This window comes from Octopus sinensis, linkage group LG24, assembly GCF_006345805.1.
Source record: "Octopus sinensis linkage group LG24, ASM634580v1, whole genome shotgun sequence".
Classification (NCBI taxonomy): domain Eukaryota; kingdom Metazoa; phylum Mollusca; class Cephalopoda; order Octopoda; family Octopodidae; genus Octopus; species Octopus sinensis.
The window spans coordinates 1,031,548-1,055,131 of record NC_043020.1 but is presented as its reverse complement, the minus strand read 5'-3'; the positions used below and the strand labels follow the sequence as shown (position 1 = coordinate 1,055,131).

Sequence of the window (23,584 nt, the reverse complement as noted above, 5' to 3'; positions counted from 1 at the left end):
TCTTACAGTTTCCGTCTACCAAATCCACTCACAAGCCTTTGGTCGGCCCGAGGCTATAGTAGAAGACACTTGCCCAAGGTGTCACCACATAGCCACACTTGCGCCTATACATATGAGATTTTTAAAAAGATATTTAGCCATTCATTTGAATTATCTGTTTATCGTTTATAAATCCACATTCTGTGTTCATGTCGTGAGTTCAAATCCCATTGGGGTTGCTTTTTCGTAATTTTGTAGATGACTAAATTTAATATTGAATTCACGCGCGAAAAGATGTCAGTTTCATCATGGCCAAGGGAGGAAACTCCAAACATTCTGTTTGCAGTTATTTCCCTTAGCGTCTAGCACCTGTAAATGAAATACTAACAGTCCGAAATTTTAGCTTAAATTCCAGCAATTGACCGCACCTGGGTGCATCATTAGGCAAGACTTCCGCCCCCCTTCTCCAATAAAAACCACCCTTTAAGTTTGATTTTTTTTTCCGATACAAGCACCCCCGGATCTTTCTGGTTTGAACGGCAGTTTTTTCTAGCGGTGTCATGAAATTGTCACCCATTATTATGACCCTAGTATCGATCTATTGCATTTCAATCTGTTTTAGGGTTAGTTAGGGGTGGGGGAAGGGTATCTTTTTTTCTTCAGAAATGTAAATAAACCCAATCTATTTCTTAAACGAATGACATATTCATACGGCGTAGAATGTTGTTTTTTTTTCATCTCAATAGACGTCATTGATTGGTTGAAATTGCAGAAATTGAAGAAAAAAACAACAAATATCTTACAAACTATAGGATTTTCTCAATAAAGCCAAGAGAAAAAGATCTTTTATAAACACATTCTACCAGTATACGAAGTTTAAAAGTGTTTAGTTACGTGGAAATTATTTTAAAAAACTGCCGGTCAAACCAAAAAGATCCTGACCCCCTTTTTGGCTACGGGGAATACGAATCTGCAATCTTCCGCAACACGTCTAGCCATGGAAAAACTAGCTTTCTAAGAAACTGGTAGGGGTTCACATCAAGCCTCAGAAAATCTGCAATAGAGAAATTGTTTGATCCATGCCACCAGCATGGAAAAGAAAACCTTGGATCTTTCCGGTTTGACTGGCAGCTTTTTAAAATAATTTCCATGTAACTAAAGAATTTTTAATTTCGTATACTGGTACAATGTGTTTATAAAACATCTTTTTCTCTTGGCTTTATTGAGAAAATTCTATGGCTTGTAAGATATTTGTTGGGTTTTTTCCTGCAATTTCAACCTATCGATGACGTCTATTGAGGTGAAAACATTGTGCCGTATGAATATGTCCCTCGTTTAAGAAACAGATTGGGTTTATTTACATTTCTGAAGAAAAAAGAAGATACCTTAACCTTAAAACCGATTGAAATGCAATAGATCGATACTAGGGTCATAATTATGGGTGACAATTTCATGACACTGCTAGAAAAAACTGCCGTTCAAACTGAAAAGATCCGAATCCTTTATACATTTCATTTATTTTTTTACAGCAACAGTTTCTGATGAAATTTCCGGATTCTAAACGATTATTATTCCTTAAAAGAGGCTTTGGTTCGATTTTGGTAACCCTGGAATTTTACAGAACGATGCCATTGAGCTAATGGATCCTGAAGTGAAATCCCAGTTTTTCCCAGCTGTCAATTTCTATGGCACTTCCAGGTAATTACTGTCATATCGTCATCACGCACACAATCTTATGGTCACAGTCCTCCCAGACAGCCATTCTCTCTTTATTCAGCTATAAGTACACCTTGAATTAAATTACCCAATCTGACTTAACCCTCTCGTTACCAACCCGGCCGAAACCAGCTCTGGCTCTCTGGTACAAATATCTTGTTTTCATAAGTTTTGAATTAAAATCTTCCACCAAACCTTAGTCCCAAATTTAGCAGTTTGGCAAAATAGACCGACAGAATAAGTACTGGGCTTACAAAGAATAAGTCCCGGGGTCGAGTTGCTCAATTAAAGGTGGTGCTCCAGCATGGCTGCAGTCAAATGACTGAAAAGAGTAAAGAGTGTGTGTGTGTGTATATATATATATATATATTGATAAAATCGTTAAGATAACAAAAGAAAGAAAAAGACCTCAATATTATGTAAATAGAGGAAATTTATCTGTAAAATAATGTTACAATTAGATGAAGAGATGGTGGTGTGGATTTCCACCTCGGCATCTGAAACTCAGTTTTATCTTGGCTACCGAATAATTGTCACATTATTTTACAGATAGATATATATATATATATATAATGCTAGCCACTACACATTCTTTATTTTCTCTCCTTGTTTCATTGGAAGAGTGTAGCCCCGAAACATTAAAGACTTTTTCACTTCCCGAGCATTATACTAACACATCTGTTTGTTGTCTACACCACCTGTCTTCGTCTTTTGTTTCTTTTTGTGAATTATCCCTATATATATATATGTATGTATACCCATGCTAGCTCAGTCCAACCCATGCTAGCATGGAAAACGGACGCTAAATGATGATGATGTATGTATACTTGGAAATGGATACATGGCGTATATGTACATGCATATATGGCTACAGGACGTCAAAAGAAAAAACGTGAGCAAAATGAGAAACAAGAAGATAAAAACATGGAAAACGAACTTTTATTCAAACAACGAAAGAAACAGAGAAAATAGTCAGGCAACATAAAGAACATTCCCTTCATCAGTTGTCCCCTGTTTATCTATTTTCTCATTTTGTTCATGATTCTCTGACGTCCTGTACCCATACATGCATGTAGATTTACATGTAAAGCATGTAATGTATGTGTATGTATGCATATATCACCGTGACCGATCAGGCTATCAGATGTTGCTACACATCGCTGGTCACAATGCGCTTCGCATTGTTTTAGCCTTCAAATGACGCCACCCCGCTGGCTAAGCGAGCTGACCAATAGAAGAAAGAGTCAGAAAGTTGTGGTGAAAGAGTACAGCAGGGATCGCCACCACCCCCTGCCGGAGCCTCGTGGAGCTTTAGGTGTTTTCGCTCAATAAACACTCACAACGCCCGGTCTGGGAATCGAAACCGCAAGTCTGCTGCCCTAACTGCTGGGCCATTGCGCCTCCACATATGCATATATAAAAGTGGCTGTGTGGTAAGTAGCTTGCTAACCAACCACATGGTTCCGGGTTCAGTCCCACTGCGTGGCATCTTGGGCAAGTGTCTTCTGCTATAGCCCCGGGCTGACCAATGCCTTGTGAGTGGACTTGGCAGACGGAAACTGAAAGAAGCCTGTCGTATATATGTATATATATGTATGTGTTTGTGTGTCTGTGTTTCTCCTAGCATTGCTTGACAACCGATGCCGGTGTGTTTACGTCCCCGTCACTTAGCGGTTCGGCAAAAGAGACCGATAGAATAAGTACTGGGCTTACAAAGAATAAGTCCCGGGGTCGATTTGCGCGACTGAAGGCGGTGCTCCAGCATGGCCGCAGTCAAATGACTGAAACAAGAAAAAGATATATATATATATATATATAATATATATATATATATATATATATACTTGTGAGGGTCTACTAAAAAATTCTTGGTTTAGGGTAAAAGAAAATACAGGAGGATCAGTTAATTATGATTTTATTCAACATATTCCTCTCTGAGGTTCACACACTCATTACAACGGTCCTTCAGTTTTTCTGAGCCCTGTGAAAAAAAATTGGAAGGTTGTGACTCCAACCAGCCCTTTTATGATGCCCTTAAACCAAGGAGCTTTTCGGAATACCTTCGTGAAATAATACTCATCTGCTACAGTTTGCTATTATGCGAGGGGATCTTGTGGCTAATAAGGCATTCAAATGTTCTTGTTTACTTCATAGGGTTCTGGTGTCCAATAGGGGTGGTGATGGTATTTTACTCCTTATACCTACAAGATAAATTTAAGTCCCCAGAAATCTTGTTTTGGATCTTTTCGGTTTGAGTGGCAGTTTTTTTGTAGCGGTGTCATATGAAATTGTCACCCGTAATTATGACCCTAGTATCGATCTATTGCATTTCAATCTGTTTTAGGGTTAGGATTAGGGGTTCAGAAATGTAAATAAACCCAATCTGTTTCTTAAACGAGGGACATATTCATACGGCACAGAATGTTTTTTTACCTCAATGGACGTCATTGATTGGTTGAAATTGCAGGAATTGAAGGAAAAAACAACAAATCTCACAAATTATAGAATTTTCTCAAGAAAGCCAAGAGAAAAAGATGTTTTATAAACACATTCTACCAGTATAGGAAGTTTAAAATTTTTTAGTTACCTCGAAATTGTTAAAAACTGCCGTTCAAACCGAAAAGATCCCTTATTTATAAACTCAACATTTATTTTTATTTCTTTTCAAGAAAAAGAAAACGAATTGAAAAGAAATTGGACCAAAAAGCTGCCAAGTACTCTGAAGAAATAATCCCAAAGAAGTTTCCTACGAGGTGAGTTAATTTTGAACAAGGGAGATAACAAACTTAAGGGAAACAACTCTGCGCTCTTTTTCTAATTGTTATATTCAGTTTCCCGCGTTATCTGTAATCTAGAACCACAGCATGGCCGTTTCGGGTTCAGTCCCACTGCACAGCACCTCAGGCAAGTGTTTTCTATCATAGTCACGGGCAGGCTAATGCATTATGAGAGAATTTGGTACACAAAACGTGGAATCCCTTCGTGTGTGTGTCGACCACATCGCTGTTTATGTCACCATAACAGCAGTTTGCAAAAGAGACCTGCAGGATAAGTACCAAATTTAGGGGTCAATTTGTTTGAACGGCAGTTTTTAATATAATTTCTGGGTAACTAAAAAATTTTAAACTTCGTATACTGGTAGAATGTGTTTATAAAACATCTTTTTCTCTTGGCTTTATTGAGAAAATTCTATAGTTTGTAAGATATTTGTTTTTTTTTTCTTCAAATTCTGCAATTTCAACCAATCACTGACGTCTATTGAGGTAAAAAAAAAAACATTCTGTGCCGTATGAATATGTCCCTCGTTTAAGAAACAGATTGGGTTTATTTACATTTGTGAAGAATATATATATACACACACACACTACACACATACACTTGAGTATTGAAGCTGCAAAAACATCTCCAAAATATTCTTTTTTTTTTTGCAGCTTTATTAGTAAAGCATATTACTCTACCTCCTGTATTTGAGTACTATTTCGCCCACCCGTCTTGTTTCACATTATGTGCTTACTCATATATATATATATATATATATATATATTATATATATATATATATATATATTGTAATTTCTTAATTCCAGAATCATTGGGCCTTCTCCAACATGGAAGCCGTTCTTCAAACAGTCCGAAGCTTTCTCTTACGTGCGGGCATTTCCACAAAAGGTGAGGACCTATTCTTGTGCTCATATGCAGGGTTGGTCAAAAGACACCCAGCAGTAAATCAAAATTCAATTTTATTTATTTATTCCAATTATGAATGCTTAATAATTGAATGCTGTGAGTTAAAATCACTTTCTTTTCTTTTTTTTTTCAACATTTTTTTGTTTATTAATCAAGTCTCGTATAAGCTATTTTTTTGTAGTAAAGATTGTTTACCATCATAACATGGCAGCCCTGGTTTAGGACGAATGTTGCTGTAATTTAGCCCCAGGAGACATCATCTCCAGCTGGTTGTATGAGATGATCTGTGTCCTTACATTTTCGAACAAGGAAATAGGACACAGATTGTGTCATACAGCCAGCTGGAGACGATGTCTCCTGGGGGCTAAATTACAGCAACATTCGTTCTAAGCCAGGACTGCCATGTTATGCTGGCAAACAATCTTCCTTACCACACAGCCACTCCTGTGCCTGTCTCTCAATAATGTTTATATTTGTCTTTTGTCAGGATCTTCATGTGTTTGCTTACGAAAGCAAATCCTTCGTGTCAGAGGTGCAAGGCCAACGCATGTTCCTAGCTTCACCTTATCCTGTCTTTTGGCACTATTATAGGTAAGTACCCTTAGGAAAGGCATAAATATCACAGCACAGCATTACTGGCCCCTCCAGCTCCCCCTACAATGGAAAGTAAACAATGATTCTTATAGCAACATGAATATCTATCTCTCTCTCTCTCTCTCCTCCTCTCTACACACATAATCATCATCATCATCGTTTTTAACATCCATTTTTCTATGCTTGCATGGGTTGGAATTTGTTGAGGCAGATTTTCTATAGCTGGATACCCTTCCTGCTGCTAACCTTTACTTTACAAACCAGGTAATATTCCTCCATGGCCAGACTGGAAACAAATAACACTGCTTGTATGACAGTGATGCTCGTTTACAATGGCGTCTTGTGAAGGGTATATATGTGTAAACATATATACACACACATATATACACATTCAAGTTTCATTCAGTTTGTCTACAAAATCCACTCACATAACTGAACTGAACCTAAGTCTCTATGATTGGGTTCAGTTTTGTTATGCAAAATATATATAACGGACATTAAATGATGATGATGAGGCATATATATATATATATATATATATATATATATATGTATATATATATGTATATATATATATGTATATATATATTTTCTATTTTCTCTCCCTGTTTCTGTGTTCCCTTCTGACGAAGACTTTCTCACTTCCTGAGCATTAAACTAATACATCAGTTTGTTGTTTACACACCTGTCTCCATCTTTTTTTTTTTTTATAAATTCTCCCTAAATATATTGTTATGGAATCACCCGTTGTCGTCGCTCGCCCCAAATGGCCCACTCAAGTTCTGCCACGGAACCCAAAGAGGCGGAGAGAGGAGATACAGATAGATACTGCCACAACCTCAACAGCACAGAGATACAGAGGCACAACCCGAGATACAACCCAAAGAGGCATGGCAACACTGGCTTATATTCAAACAACAGTTTATACGACAATTACAATTGTTACAACATCAAGATACATCAAAGCATGCACGTGACTACTCAATACATAATCCAACAGCATTTCAAGAGTACAACTCAAAGCATAATACAACATCATGTAACAATTCAAGAGTACACGTCCCAAGACAACAGTTCTTTAAAGTCTCTTCCTAAACATCATAATCAACAAGTCCTTTACTCTTCTTCACAATGTCCTTTATCGACCACATCGACAGTCCTTGACTGTTCTTTTCACTGTTCAATACACCGTGACACATATCAATGCACAAACACATACCTCAATTCCTAATTGAATCTGCCAGTGTCCCATTCCTCTCAATACTGCTAATTCCTCTGAATACTGCTAATTCCCTTCTGTGCCGCCAAGCTTTCTCGCATCCAACTTGCCCCCAAGAATTCCAACGCTTGCCCCTTAAATCCAAGGTCCGTCTGTCTTCTTCGAGGACCGGCCAGCGACTCCAAGATCCGTCTGTGCTCCTCGACAACCGCTCAACGACTGCCAAGACCTCACTTCGTCTCTGTCCTTCTTCCACTCCCTCATCTCCCTCTGTACCGCTCACACCCTCTCTAACTGCCCTGGTCCCTATACTCTATCTATATCCTCAATCTGTCCCTTACTGCTTATCCTTTCTATTTGCCCTCTGCTCTTACTCTATCGCTATCGCCCCTTACCCTCTCCTGACAGCTCTACCATACTCTCTGCCTGTCCCTCTATGCCCCCTCATCCTCTCTCACGACATATTCAAGGGGTGTCCAGAGTGACCCCTAATTCACCCGCACAAGGTCACAGGTCATTCCAAAACCCATTAGTCCTCCATTAGACAAAAGACTGTCACATTTTCACCAGACATGATGGTGCCATTATTCCTATGTGGGTCAGAAACACTGCACTAGTTAAACCCGTAACAATATATATATTTCAATTATGGGATTGTCTATTCATAAAGATGGAAGAGGCTGTATTTGGTCAGTTTCAATGTAAAAGAAATGGAATATCATGGCTGGATGTGGTCAGTTTTAATTGCTTAATTTAAAGGATTAAATTGTTTATTGAAACAATGGAAGGGGTGGGGGGGTTGGAGTATTTTCTCTGACCATTGTCTGTATTCTTTATTCTTCCTTTCTTTCTTTATGTCCAGCCAACTGAAGGAAAGTAAGCGGCACCATTATGAGATCATTCCAGAAGGTAAGATTTTTTTCTTCCCTCTGTCAATCTCTCATACACGCACACATATACACACATGTATGCATGCATACATACATACATACATGAATGTGTGCACACAGCCCTTGTTTCAGTTTCCATCTGCCAAATCCACAGAAAAAGGCTTTCTTGACTCATGGCCATAATATGAGGTACTTGCCTCCTGTAGACTTAAGTCTACATGGTTTGGAAGCAAATTTCTGAACCACATGGCCACATGATGGTAAAACTTCTTAAGCCCTCCACCGCCCATGCCTGCACCCAATTGTAATGTTCTACATCCTTTGGTTTAACCCTTTCGTGTTTGCATTATTCTACCAAAATTAATACTTTTTCATCCATATTGTTTTGAACTAATCATGCATTATCTTGTAGTTATGAGATTTTGATGAGGTAGCTGTTAATTTTTAAAACGATATTGTAGGGTTGGTGTGAGAGACCAGATCTGGCCAGTTTGAACATAAAACAGGCTGAATACATTTGGCCGGATATGGCCAGTTTAAATGCTAAAGGGTTAAAGACAATTTGGTTCTCACTTTGCTGCCACCGTTATTTTGCAGGTGCTGTCTGTAAGCTCTACTTTGATGTGGAATTCTACAGAGAGAACAACCCCACCTTGGATGGACACAGAGTGTGCGATCGTTTCATTGAGGTTTGCATTTTGATTTTTATACTCTGCCATATATTACTATAGTCGCAGGTGTGACTTCATAACCACAAAGTTCCGGGTTCAATCCTGCTGCGTAACACTGGGGAAAGTATCTTCTGTAGCCTCTGGCTGACCAAAGCCTGTGAGGAGATTTGGTAAAAGGAAACTGGAAAAAGTACACCCGCCCCATACTTGTGTGTGCGCTTGTGCTCATAAGCATATGCTTACATCATCATCATCGTTTAAGGTCCGCTTTCCATGCTAGCATGGGTTGGACGGTTTGACTGAGGACTGGTGACCAGATGGCTGCACCAGGCTCCAGTCTTGATCTGGCAGAGTTTCTACAGCTGGATGCCTTTCCTAACCACAACCACTCCGAAAATGTAGTGGGTGCTTTTACGTGCTGCCAGCATAGGGGTCAGTCAGGCAGTACTAGCAATGACCCCGCACGAATTTTTTTTTACACATGCCAACGGCACAGGTGCCAGTAAGGTGATGCTGGTAACAATCACGCTTGAATGGTGTCTTTTACGTGCCACCGGCACGGAGGCCAGTTAGCTGCTCTGGCAACAATCACGCTCGGATGGTGCTCTTAATACCTTACTAGCTCAGGGCTCGAGTGCCAGTAAGGCAATGCTGGTAACGATCACGCTCGAATGGTACCTTTTAAGTGCCACTGACACTGAAGCCGGTTAGCCACTCTGTCAATGATCACACTCGTATGGTGCTCTTTGCACCCCACTAGTAATATATATGTGTGTGTGTATATAATATATGTATATTTTTATATGCCAGTCTTCTTTCAGTTTCCATCTACCAAATCCTCTTACAAAGGCTTTGGTTGGCCCAAGGTTGTAGAAGACGGCCTGTCAAGGATCCATACGGTGGGACTGAACCTAAAATCCTGTGGTTAGGAACCAAGCTATTTACTACCCAGCCACACACCTGCACCTGCAGTCTACAATTCTCCACACACCCTTTCTATTTACTCGATTCCATCGGAGATTAATTACTCTCCAAATAACGGCACAGTCAGAAACTCTATACAGTCTCTGTTCCACACAACAAACCAATTTATTCCACTTTTGAACCGTTTATATTCCACAAATCTCTGTTACAGACCTTTATCAAATCTCTCCAATCCTTCTCTCTTTGATGTCTAAATTATAATTACCAGTTTACTCTTAGTAATTAGTCTTTAATTACTGGACACAGCAGCAGTGATTGGTGCCAGTTTGGTCAACCTAGATAATAATGTGTATCTTTTAATCAATCTAAATTAGTTAACCAGAGCAATATAAGGAATTTAGCGATGGGTTTATTAGCAAATAATGACTATAGGTACTGGCATGATTGGGTAGTAAGAAGCTTGCTTGCCAACCATGTGGTTCCAGGTTCAGTCTTACTGCATGGCACCTTGGACAAGTGTCTTCTACAGCTTCAGGCCAACCAAAACCTTGTGAGTGGATTTGGTAGATGGAAACTGAAAGAAGCCCATCGTATATATACGTGTGTGTTTGTCTCTCGACCATCGCCTGACAACTGATGCTGGTGTGTTTACGTTCACGTAACTTAGTGGTTTGGTAAAAGACCGATAAAATAAGTGCTAGGCTTACAACAAATAAGTCCTGGGGTTGATTTCTTTGACTAAAACCCTTTAACCCTTTAGTGTTCAGATTATTCTATCAAACATAATGCTTATTGATTCCCATTGATTTGAATTAATCATGCATTATCTCATATCTTCAAGATCTTGATGGTGCAATTACTTAATGTAGAATAGCATTGTAGGGTAAGTGTGAGAGCCTGGATCTGGTCAGTTTGAACATAAAACAGATTAACTATTTTGGCCGGTTAATACTAAAGGGTTAAGAAGATGCTCCATCAAGGTCGCAATCAAATGACTGAAACATGTAAAAGAATGTTTGTGAGCATATATGGACTAACAATGTTTGTGGCTGAAGAGAACTTTAACCCTTTCGTTACTATATTTCTGACCAAAATACACCCCTCATGAGTTTCAATTAAATTCTAAAATAATCATGAATTTAGGCTTGTTTCATTAAATAACTGTAACTTTTTTACTTAACATTTTAATGTGATATTTGGAACATAATTAAAGGAAGGGTTCTTAATCAATTCTATTGCATAACTTTTGTCTCAAAGTGACTTTAATTACAGGTAAATTGAGCAAAAGGTAAAAATATTAAAATTTTAAATTGAGCAAAAGGTAAAAAATTTTTTGTTTAAACATCACTATAGAAAATGAATCATCAGCTAATATTCAAATGGGTATGCAACAAAATTTTGATAAAGAAGAATTGTGCACATCACTAGATCAGTTGAATTTAATGCACAACAGGTACCATAAAGGTGAAATAAACTGAAATATTGGAATCCACCGTAAGTTTGACCGAACTAAAGAAATCGGTCAAAAAATAATATACGGCCCTGGTTATGGAATGGAAGTGATAAATTCCAGACCACATCGTTCCCTAGGCCATGCTGACTAACATTATTTTCCCTGTAAAAAAACTAAATCCACGCAGTACCCAGTATTTGCTTCACAAATTTCCCAAACTTTGAACCCCGATTTTAGGTTTGTTTACAATTTGCGTAAGTGTGTTTCCACATTGATCGCTTCAAACAATAACTTCCAGACCACATCGTACCCTAAGCCATGCTGACTAACATTAGTTTCCCTGTATAAAAACTAAATCCACAACAGTACCCAGTATTTGCTTCACAAATTCCCAAACTTTGAACCCCGATTTTAGGTTGTTTACAATTTGCGTAAGTGTGTTTCCACATTGATCGCTTCAAACAATAACTTCCAGACCACATCGTACCCTAAGCCATGCTGACTAACATTAGTTTCCCTGTATAAAAACTAAATCCACAACAGTACCCAGTATTTGCTTCACAAATTTCCCAAACTTTGAACCCCGATTTTGGGTTTGTTTACAATCTGCGTAAGTTTGTTTCCGAAGTGATCACTTCAAACTAGCATACTGAAAAAAATAAAAGTCTAATGGTTTCACTTCCTAAGAAAGGCTATAGATAAACTTTATCTCCTCAGAGAAATTGCTAATAAAAACATTTTAAAAGTTTTTTTACTTCATTCCGATGTAAAATCGTCTTCGCTGTCGCCTTCGCCGCTTTGTTTCTTCGGAAGGCGCTGCTTTCATCTTCGGATAAAAAAATATTCATTATTTTGTACACCATGCTTTAGTACCTATTTCATTCTTTTTCTCGATATCTCCCTATTTTCCGTTGACAAAGCTTTAAATTCGGAATCAATGCTTGATAACATGAAACTCCTATCCATTTTCAAAGTTGAAGAAAAATCGATGCCGAAAAACGTGTGGAAAAAAATCTCCCAAAATTCACTGAGTTGAGATATCACTTCAAGCAATGTCGGATACTATAACTTAACTATTTACAATGTGAAATCACATGCTTTAACGAATGTACCAACGAGATTTGGGTTCAAATTTACATTTAAATAACAATGGGTTCTAACTGCCGGGTATGGCCGGGTTGGTACTTTGAACCAAAAAAGTAACGAAAGGGTTAAACCATCTTTTATATCAATAATACACTGATGTAACAACGGATTGTTTATAAAGCTTAGTGGTTCAGTAAAAGAGACCAATAGAATCCCTTTTACTTGTTTCAGTCATTTGACTGCGGCCATGCTGGAGCACCACCTTTAATCGAGCAACTCGACCCCGGGACTTATTCTTTGTAAGCCCAGTACTTATTCTATCGGTCTCTTTTTGCCGAACCGCTAAGTGACGGGGACATAAACACACCAGCATCAGTTGTCAAGCAATGCTAAGGGGACAAACACAGACACACACATACATATATATATATACATATATACGACAGGCTTCTTTCAGTTTCCGTCTACCAAATCCACTCACATGGCATTGGTCGACTTAGAGCTATAGCAGAAGACACTTGCCCAAGGTGCTACGTAGTGGGACTGAACCCGGAACCATGTGCTTGGTAAACAAGCTACTTACCACACAGCCACTCCTAAGGTTTTAAAAAATTTACTGGATTCCATTCATTCAAGTAAAAATTCCTCATGGCAGTGCCCCAGCATGGCCACAGTCTAATTATTGAAACAAATGAAAGATAAGACATATGCATGCATCCCAATTAATAATATAATTGCATTTTGTTTCTGCCTTTATTTTCCAGTATGTCTGTGCTTGGATACGACACCTGTTCAAGGTTCCCTGTGATTGCAGGTGTGTGCTGCGGTTGGATGCCAGGTATGGTTTTTTCCCCTGCCAATGCTGTTAATACTTATTTCTTTATTGCCTACAGGGGGTTAAACATAGAGGGGGCAAACAAGGACAAACGGATTAAGTTGATTGCATTGGCCCCAGTATGCTACCTCCTGCGAATAGAATAGGAGCACAAGGATAACTTGAGCTGCACAAGACCAGAGCCAATTCCTTGCCTTCATTCCCAATGGACCAACCTGCAGCAGAACCCTCCAGGCACACATCAACCTGACGCACTGTGACCCATTTTCTCCTATGCGGTGTCATTGGTCAACGTTGACAAGAATGGATGAGCATTTATTATTGTAAATACACAAGGTCTATTTACAATACACAGGAGTGGCTGTGTGGTAAGTAGCTTGCTAACCAACCACATGGTTCTGGGTTCAGTCCCACTGCGTGGCATCTTGGGCAAGTGTCTTCTGCTATAGCCCTGGGCCGACCAATGTCTTGTGAGTGGATTTGGTAGACGGAAACTGAAAGAAGCCTGTCGTATTTATGTGTATGTGTGTGTGTTTACGTCCCCGTCACTTAGCGGTTCGGCAAAAAAGACCGATAGAATAAGTACTGGGTTTACAAAGAATAAGTCCCGGGATCGATTTGCTCGACTGACGGCGGTGCTCCAGCATGGCCACAGTCAAATGACTGAAACAAGTAAGAGTAAAGGTGGTGTGCTGGCAGAATGGTTAGCACACCGGGTGAAATGCTTAATGGTATTTCGTCTGCCACAGCGTTCTGAGTTCAAATTCCGCCGAGGTCGATTAAATAACTACCAGTTACACACTGGGGTCGATATAATTGACTTAATCCGTTTGTCCTCTGTGTTTAGCCACTTGTGGGTAGTAAAGAAATAGATACTTCGTCTACTGTTACGTTCTGAGTTCAGATTCTGCCAAGGTCAACTTTGTCTTTTGGAGTCGACAAATTGGGGTACCTGTCATGTACTGGGCCAGTGTGATTGACTATCTCGCTCTCCTTAAATTCCACCCTTGTGCCTATAGTAGAGATTATTATTATTATAAAGGCAGTGAGCTGGTAGTATTGTTAGCATACTGGGCAAAATGCTTAGCGGCGTATCGTTAAGTCTTTTGAGTTCAAATTCTGCCGAGGTCAGCTTTGCTTTTCATTCTTTCAGGGTCGATAAAATGAGTTCCAGTTAAGCACTGGGGTCGATGTAATTGACTGGTTCCCTCTCCCCAAAATTTAGGCTTTATGCCTAAGGTAGAAAGGATTATTATTATTACACACACACACGCAAATGTCTCTGGCTATACTCTTACTCTCTTTACTCTTTTACTTGTTTCAGTCATTTGACTGCGGACATGCTGGAGCACTGCCTTTAGTCGAGCAACTCGACCCTGGGACTTATTCTTTTGTAAGCCCAGTACTTATTCTATCGGTCTCTTTTGCCGAACCGCTAAGTATCGGGGACATAAACACACCAGCATCGGTTGTAAAGCAATGCTAGGGGGGGGGCAAACACATACATATATACGACTGGCTTCTTTCAGTTTCCGTCTACCAAATCCACTCACAAGGCTTTGGTCAGCCCAAGGCTATAGTAGAAGACACTTACCCAAGGTGCCACGCAGTGGGACTGAACCAGGAACCATGTGGTTGGTAAGCAAGCTACTTACCACACAGCCACTCTTGAGCCTACTTATACATAATAGAATTTTTTTTTCCAGTAAGATGTTACGGGGTGTAAGTTTATGGAGATTTAACAGCTATTTCTTGCATGTTGAGTGACCAACTAAACATTCCCTCACTGCTATTTCATGATGATTATAGTGGTGGTGATGCTAATTTCAAACACCTTTCCAATTTCTTTTTTTCTTTTTCTTTTTGTTTTGCAGTACCAGTTCCAAATACAGTGAACATTTGATCTTTATCCTCAACCAAGCAGCGTTCAAAGACAATTCGCATGTCGGTAAGTCTGCTACATATTTATAGCATCTGATTTCTAGCAGAGCGGTGAGCTGACAAAAGCGTTGGCATTCTGGACAAAATGCTTAGCAACATTTCTTCTGATTTTATGTTCTTGATTCAAATGCTGCCATGGTCAAATTTTCCTTTCATTATTTCGGGGCTGATGAAATAAGAACCAGTGGAGCACTGGGGGGGTGGGGTGTAATTGACTTGCCTGTTCTCCCAAACCATTCTAGCCTCATGCCAAAGTTTGAAACTGTTATTATTATTATTGAGTGAGAGAGCAGTGCATGCCATCAAAGTGACACTGGGGTAAAATATACGAAGCCCAGTATACCCATCATGACTACCCGTCTGATAAGGGTACACTAGGCACATGCATCACAACCATATGTGCACGACATGGTGATCTCGTATCAAGATAAACAGCACATGATCTTGCAGGTGGGGGCCCAGTTAGAATTTTCTTCTGGTCGAGTAAGCTATCTTGCTCAAAAGGTCCATGAATAAGGGTTGTTTAAGGATGTTGAGTGAAAAACCTACGTTTCCAGAGGTGAATTATTCAAACCCTAAAGAATTCCTTTCAACACGGCTATGATGCTCCCCTACTACTTCTGCTCGTGATCAGAGATGCACATATCGTCAGCCACTAAGGGACATGCTCAACTGGTTAAGGTCAAACAACTGACAAGCAAATCTGTGGTATTGAGCAGAATATTTGCTGTAGCCCATCTTTTATACCAAGAAATAACAATGTACATGATAACACTTCCAATCAGTTAAGATCAGAAGCCACGAGAGCCACTGCCTGGTACTGCATCAGGGCATTTGTTATGGTGAGCTGGCAGAATTGTTAGCATGCCAGATGAAATGCCTAGCGGTATTTCATTTGTCTTTACATTCTGAGCTCAAATGCTACCGAGGTTGACTTAGCCTTTCATTCATTCGGGGTTGAAGAAATATGTACCAGTCAAATATTAGGATCAATGAAATTGACCCCCCTCCCACGTAATTCCAGGCTTTGTGCCTATAATAGAAAATTAAGGCAGCAGGCTGGCCCACCCATGCATGAACAAGTGTGTGCACGCACACAAACACACACATACACACAAATGTAAATTGGCTTTTTTTTCTCTTTTTCTGTTGAAATCCAGGTTCGTTTGTTCAGTTTATCTGTTCTCATCTTGTAACTTGGTTACGGCAGAACAGAGCAGACTCGGAACAAAGTAAGCCACTGTTACAAGAAGAGCCTACGGTGGTTGACCCGTCTAAAACTCCCTCAGCAACACCAGCAACTATGAAGGATAGTTCCTGTTCAAGACAGCAGCATCTTTCGCCACAATTACCAGCATCCACCTCATCTCCAACACGAAACATGAACTCCTCATCTTCTGTTGTCATAAACGGCCGTGACATCTTGTGTGAGCCAGGGAAAGTTCTTTCACAATTTTCTCCGTCAGATTTAAAAGAAACCGTGGTTTTCGACAAAGATGGAGATGAAACTGCAATCTGTGATCTTGGTAAGTATCTGTACAGTTAAGGAATAATCGTCATTCTTGCCTGCTTCCTTGTTTGTTGATGCTTTCAGGAGCAGATGTGGTTGGGTGCTTAAGAGGTTTGCTTCCTAACCATGTGAGATTGCGGCTTCTGTCTCACATTATGGCACCTGGTTAACCCATTTGTTACCAACCCGTCCGAAACCGCCTCTGGCTCTGTAGTACAAATGTCTTGTTTTCTTAAGTTTTGAATTAAAATCTTCCACCAAACCTTAGTCACAATTTGTGTTCCTAACACTAGCTTAATGGTAACTAAGTTATTTTTCTAAATTCTTTGTTATATTTAAAATTATTGAAAGAAACACAGAGCATCTCAAAATGAATATGTTAATGAAAGGGTTAAGTAGATTTGACTAATGGACGTTAAAGAGGCACATCATAACACACACATGGCTATGTGGTAATACGACTGCTTTCCAACCTCGTGGTTCTATGTTCAATTCCTCTTTCCCACTGCATTGCATTTTGGGCAAGTGTCTTATGTAACCCTAGGCCAACCGGATCTCTCTATCATTTGATAACCATCACGTTGTGCCAAGTCATATCAACTACTGTCCTTCCTTTACCTAATCAGAAAAAAATTCTCCTTATGGTTTCTATGTCTTGTCTCTCCTTCAGGTGTCTACTCAAAGAATCGGAACTTTCGTTTATTCCTGTCCTCAAAGCTTGGCAAAAAGAATCCTTTTCTTGTGTCGGATCATAATCAATACCCTACAGATCAATCGGATCAGCAGAGTTTCTTTTATGATTCCCTAATTGCCAATGTACAGTAAGTATGTTTTTTGTTTTTTTTATCTTTTACTTGTCATTAGACTGTGGCCATGCTACAGCACTGCTTTGAAGAATTTTTAGTAAAATGAATTGACCCCAGTAATTTTTCCTCAAATGTGTTTGTCCCTCCAGCATCGCTTGACAACCAATGCTGGCGTGTTTACGTCCCCGTCACCTAGCGGTTCAGCAAGAGATACCGATAGAATAAATGCTAGGCTTACAAAGAATAAGGCCTGGGGTTGATTTGTTTGACTAAAGGCATTGCTCCATCATGGCCACGGTCAAATGACTTAAACAAATAAAAGAAAAATATATATATATACAAAATAAGAAAATGGAGGAACAGATTCCTTTCAATCATCAACTTACAGATAATACCAATTCATATAATTTATGAACTAATTAAATAGGAACATCCAAATCCAACAGAAAACAATATACATCAAGTAAGATAATACCATAAAAATATTACATATAAAATCTTACAGCTGTTTCAGCCTGTAGATAAAGTATCTCATTGTGCTTATATTAGTCAAATGTATTGAGGTAATAAATATATATATATATAAATAATTTTTGTATTCTAGATACCATCAGGACCTGAGGATCTTAACATTTAGCACTCCTGATGAAATAAAGTTGAAACAGAAGAGATTGTTGGCCGTACAAAAAAATGAAGGTACGAACGATTTTCTTATTAGTATTTTAAGGCAAACGTTTGGCAGCATTTCTTTTGGCTTTGTTCTGGGTTCAAATTTCACTGAAGTTGACTTTGCCTTTCATCCTTTTGAGGTTGATAAAATTTGTTTCTTTATTGCCCACAAGGGCCTAAACATAGAGGGGACAAACAAGGATAGACAAAACGGATTAAGTCCATTACATCGACCCCAGTGCGTAACTGGTACTTAATTTATCGACCCCCGAAAGGATGAAAGGCAAAGTCAACCTCGGCGGAATTTGAACTCAGAACGTAACGGCAGACGAAATACAGCTACGCATTTCACCCGGCGTGCTAACCATTCTGCCAGCTCGCCGCCTTTAACCCTTTAGTGTTCAAATTAATATGTCAAAAGTAATCCTTATTCATTTACATTTTAAAATATTAATCTGGTATTATCTTGTAACTTCAAGATTTGAAAAATGTAATTGTTTATTTTTAGAATGACATTGCAGGGTAGGTGTGAGATGCTGGCTCTGGCCAGTTTGAGCATAAAATGTGAGAATATTCGGGCCGGTTTAAACACTAAAGGGTTAAGGGGTTGATAAAATAAAGAACTATGGTGGATGGAATCAATTAGCCCCCTCTCCAGCAAAATTTCAGGCTTTGTGTCTATATTAGAAGGGACCATGGTTCAGGTGCTGGTGCCACGTAAAAAGTACTGGCACTGGTGCCCCTCTTTCACTTTCTCTCTAAAGACACCCTTACAAGTATATGAGAACCTAAGTTCATCGTTCATCCTTACAGATAACCTCAAAGGAGACTATTCTTCGAATCCTTCGCCATATCCTGAGATCGATGCATTTATAAACTCCATCATTTCCTCTGAAGGCCGCAAAGGAAGAGTCTTCCGATGGATGTATTTCAGCAATGAGAATCTCTTGGGCTATGACATCTGCCAGTACCGATGGTGCGGTAACATTGGTCGTGAACACCGAAGTAACAACATCAGGTAAGGAAATTGCTTTCACTTCAGTTCCAAATTAATTCCTAACATTTGTTATTATTTTTTCTGTACGCATTCAAACTGACCATATTGGGCCAAAATGATTGACCTGTCTTGTTGTTGAAACTGGCCAGATCCGGCCTCGAACAACAACCCTAATATCTTGTTCTAAAAGTAACCAATCACATTATCGAAATCTCTTGAACTATAAGATAATCTTGGATTAATTTTGAAAAAATATAAACTAACATTGCATTCTGTTGAAACAGATTAATCTGAATATGAAAGGCTTAAAGATGGAGATTAATTAAAGAAATTTTTTTTTGTTAGTCTTGTGTATATTTTGAAGAATTTCAGTATCACAGAGAAGGGTTTAGATCCCTTGAAAAGGGAGTTTGACCTGTATATACATACATGGTGGGGGGTTGCTCATTATTTATGTGTGAAAAGGAAGTTGAGACCTGTGTTTGTTTGTGTGTGTGTATATATATATATATATATATATATGAGGATTGATCCCCCCCCCCGTCCCCATTATCATTTAATGTCTGCTTGCCTTGCTGGTATGGGTTGGACGGTTCGATTGAGGACTGGCAAAGTTCCTACAGCTGGATGCACGTCCTAATGCTAACCCCCCTGAGAGTATAGTGTGCTTTTACATTCCACTTGCACAGTGGCCAGTCAGGCGGCACTGGCATCGACCATGCTTGGATGGTGCTAGGAGCCATTCAGATGGCACTGGTATTGACCACGCTTGATTGGTGGTTTTTATGGGCCACAGGCATGGGAGCCAGTCTGGTGGCACTAGCTTTTTACATGCCACTGGCACAGGAGCCAGTCCAGTGGCACTGGCATTGACCATGCTCGAGTGGTGCTTTATATATTTTTATATTGGGTAGTCCCATAAATAAGGTTTTTTTTTCAATTACATGAATTAAGGGTTGGAGGACAGGATAAACTACCTGACAGAAGATGAAGACATTGGAATCTTAACTGAATTTCTTGAATATATTTTGTCAAGTTTATCAAAAGGAACCAAAAACCAAAAAATATTGAAGAGAAATTGAAATGCAAATTGTAAAGAAATGGCTACGTTTCCTTTTTGGTGTTTTTCTGAAGAAGAATTTCCTCCCATTTTTCTCTTCCAGACTAATAGTGGACCTGAAGCAATGTGTTTATTATCAGAAATGCCACGATCCAGATTGCAAACGGATTAATTACCGTTCTGAAGGTATGAGAGAGGTGATCTTTCATTTCTTCCTTTTGATTAGGGGTTTTCACCCTTTTTCTATCTATGGACCCCTTTGATTACTATCTTATTCTGGTGGACCCCCATAACCATTAGGGGTTTTATAAACTATAGGGATTGGCAAGAAAGTAATTTCGATTTTCGTAAATAGAATTTTTTTTGATAACTTTTGATGTTATGATTTTTTTTCCTTCTGACATTTGATAGCCGTTACTTTTAGCTTACTTTAGAAACAAATTGCGCATAGTTTTTGTTTACAGCTGTTATTTCAGTGTCAATTTTAACGAGTGCAAAAATAGGCATTTTCGCCATATTTTGCTTTTTAATTTCCGTAAAGGCAAGAAAGCTGCTGAGTCTCACGAAAAAGTTTATGGTGTTGATTGCTTAATAGAACGCACATGTCAGAAATGGTTTTAGAATTTCTATTCGGAAGATTTTTCACCCAAAGATGACCAGCATTCTGGTTGGCCTACTAAGGTTGATGATGACCGAATCAAAGCCATTATTTAATCTGATTGTCATGTAACTGTGCGAGAGATTGCAGAGAGGTTGAATGTATCACACACAACAATTGCAAATCACTTAAAATGTCTTGGTCTCGTTAACAAGCTCGATATTTGGGTTCCACAAAAACTGAAAAGAGATTCCACTTAATACAATAAATCAAAATGTGTAATTGGAGCTGCTTCCAAGGAACCAAACAATCAATTTAGATGTTTGCTGTCAATAACTAATGAAACTGGAAAAATGGCCAGAATTGACAAATCATAGAAGAAACCCCAATTTACTATTTTGTTGCATAGACCCCCCCCCCCACCACCACCACCAAAGTTTATATGGACCCTGGTTGAAAATCACTACTTTTGGACCTCATTTTTTTTACTGACCCCCTCCCCTTTTCCCTGCTGTAATCAATTGCTGTTTCTGTTAACCCTTCCATTACCATATTTATTTTGAGATGCTCTGTGTTTCTTTCAATTAATTGTAAATATAACAAAGAATTTAGTAAAATAACTTAGTTATCATTAAGCTGGTGTTAGGAACATAAATTGTGACTAAGGTTGAAGCATATTCTATTATGTCTGGGGAGAGTCATTCTCTTTTTGTGCCTTATAATATAACACACTCACTGGTAAAATTTCCACTTATTTCTTATTTTTATTTTCATTGCGTCTTGCAACCTTTTCAATAGTCTTGACTCTTGATTCTCTACATTTCACTGTTATTAGTATTATGAATTTTATTGGTAAAATATTGTTCTGGGAATGAATTACAATTTATAACATTGCTATACTGGGAAGTTATTGTTCTGTTTTACGAGTTCTTGCTTTACGAGCAGTCTCCAAGAATAAATAAGTTGTTCCATATCAAAGCATTAATCTATACATACATATATAATCCATATGCATACAAATACATATACATATATACATACATACATACACATACATACACATACATACATACATACATACATACATACATACATACATACATACATACATACATACATACATACATACACACACACACACACACACACACACATACATACATACATACATACATACATACATACACACACATACATACATACATACATACACACATACATACACATGCATGCATACACATACATGCATATACATACACACACACATGCATATACATACACACACACATGCATATACATACATACACATTCATGCATACACACACACACACACACACATACACATGTACACACATACGTACATACAGTACTGGTGGTCTGGCATGGTTTGTCCGGTGTTACCAATATCGGACGGGTATGTTTGATTCTTAGTACTTTCAAATCTAAATCAGAAGAAATCTCTGAGCTGATGAAGGAAATGTTGACGTTTAATCCACTAATCCAGAAACAGGCTTGTCCTCGGGTGATCTCGTATGGATGTGATCTTTCATTGTTTTTCCCTTATACCTATGTGAGTTATTTCTGAGTATGCATTGTCTGGGAGACTTTTTCTTGCAGTAGAAGAAATAGCCAAATTTTTGGCTGCTATTTCTAAAAAGCTCGGTGTGTGGTAAAGTAAATTATTTTACTTTACCCTATTTTTATAAAGTAATACATACATATACATACAAATACTTATACATATATACACATGCAAATACATATACATACAAATATAATCTCTTCCTTTTAAGATTATCTGTTGCCTGACAATCTACTTCCCTGGCTGAATGACACCACATTGGATGAGGACTTTGAAGACAGCCTCTTGGTTGATGCTTTGGAAAGCCAGGAAAAAATCGATGATTCCCTCTTGGTCGAAGCTGTAGAAGTGATGGAGGGGAAGCAAGAAGTGACCGACCTGTCGATGGATGCTGACGACGATGAGGAGGACCGACGTTTGTTGGTCGCTGCAGAAGAGATGGAGAAAGATTACGGTGCCTTACCCCACATGGTGTAGAATGGGGCTGAACCAAGAGAGGTAAATTGTAAGAGAGCAGCTGTTTATATATTGATGCAATGCAGGTAACATAACAGAAGGGACAAAGCTGTATATGAGCTTATTTTTTAGCCAGTTTTGTTGAAGGTTATGTCAAAATTAATATATCATCACCTGGATGAAGGGATTTTAAAATCTTATTGTGGGGGACCCTATATCTTACTCTTGTAGGAAATGGGTTTTGTCTGAAGCATTTCCAGGTGTTGATCTTCTGTTTGGTACTCTCTGAAAGAATTTGTTGAAATATTGAGAAATATGAGTTTGAAGTTGCTGATGGTGTGTTACTAACACTATAGTGCCCTTTTTCTTCTCTCTCTTTAGGGTGGTTGCAGTTTTTTTTTTTTTTTTTTTTTTTTTTTTTTTTTTGCAAGGGGTGATTAACATCTTCCCTTTTACTTGTTTCAGTCATGTGACTGTGGCCATGCTGGAGCACCACCTTTTAGTCGAACAAATTGACCCCCAGAACTTATTCCTTGTAAGCCTAGTACTTATTCTATCGGATCTCTTTTGCCGAACCGCTAAGTTACGGGGATGTAAACACACCAGCATCGGTTGTCAAGCAATGTTGTGGGGGGGGGGACACAGACACACAAACATACACACACACACACACACACACACACGACGTATGTACGATGGGCTTCTTTCAGTTTCCGTCTACCAAATCCACTCGCAAGGCTTTAGTCAGCCCGAGGGTATTGCAGAAGACACTTGCCCAAGGTGCCACGCAGTGGGACTGAACCCGGAACCATGTGGTTGGTAAGCAAGCTACTTACCACACAGCCACTTATCTTCTGCGCTTATCTTCTGTTAGTGATCTCTACAAATTGTTCACTTAATATTTTTTTTTAG

The 23,584-nt window shown here is 38.9% G+C and overlaps 1 protein-coding gene across 1 annotated transcript in view; it reads left to right on the top strand.

Moving 5' to 3' along the window:
• LOC115224036 (DNA-directed primase/polymerase protein-like) overlaps nt 1–23,032 on the top strand; it is a 24,965-nt gene extending 1,933 nt beyond the window's left edge. The window contains exons 2-15 of the mRNA XM_029794833.2: nt 1,509–1,677; nt 4,365–4,448; nt 5,282–5,363; nt 5,869–5,972; nt 8,057–8,103; nt 8,682–8,773; nt 12,983–13,056; nt 14,928–15,001; nt 16,155–16,520; nt 17,175–17,325; nt 17,915–18,006; nt 18,793–18,997; nt 20,140–20,222; nt 22,428–23,032. Coding sequence (XP_029650693.1) covers nt 1,619–1,677; nt 4,365–4,448; nt 5,282–5,363; nt 5,869–5,972; nt 8,057–8,103; nt 8,682–8,773; nt 12,983–13,056; nt 14,928–15,001; nt 16,155–16,520; nt 17,175–17,325; nt 17,915–18,006; nt 18,793–18,997; nt 20,140–20,222; nt 22,428–22,693 — 1,779 coding nt within the window. The 5' untranslated portion in view covers nt 1,509–1,618 and the 3' untranslated portion in view covers nt 22,694–23,032. The remainder of the gene's footprint in view (nt 1–1,508; nt 1,678–4,364; nt 4,449–5,281; nt 5,364–5,868; nt 5,973–8,056; nt 8,104–8,681; nt 8,774–12,982; nt 13,057–14,927; nt 15,002–16,154; nt 16,521–17,174; nt 17,326–17,914; nt 18,007–18,792; nt 18,998–20,139; nt 20,223–22,427) is intronic.
• The last annotated feature ends 552 nt before the right edge of the window (nt 23,033–23,584 follow it).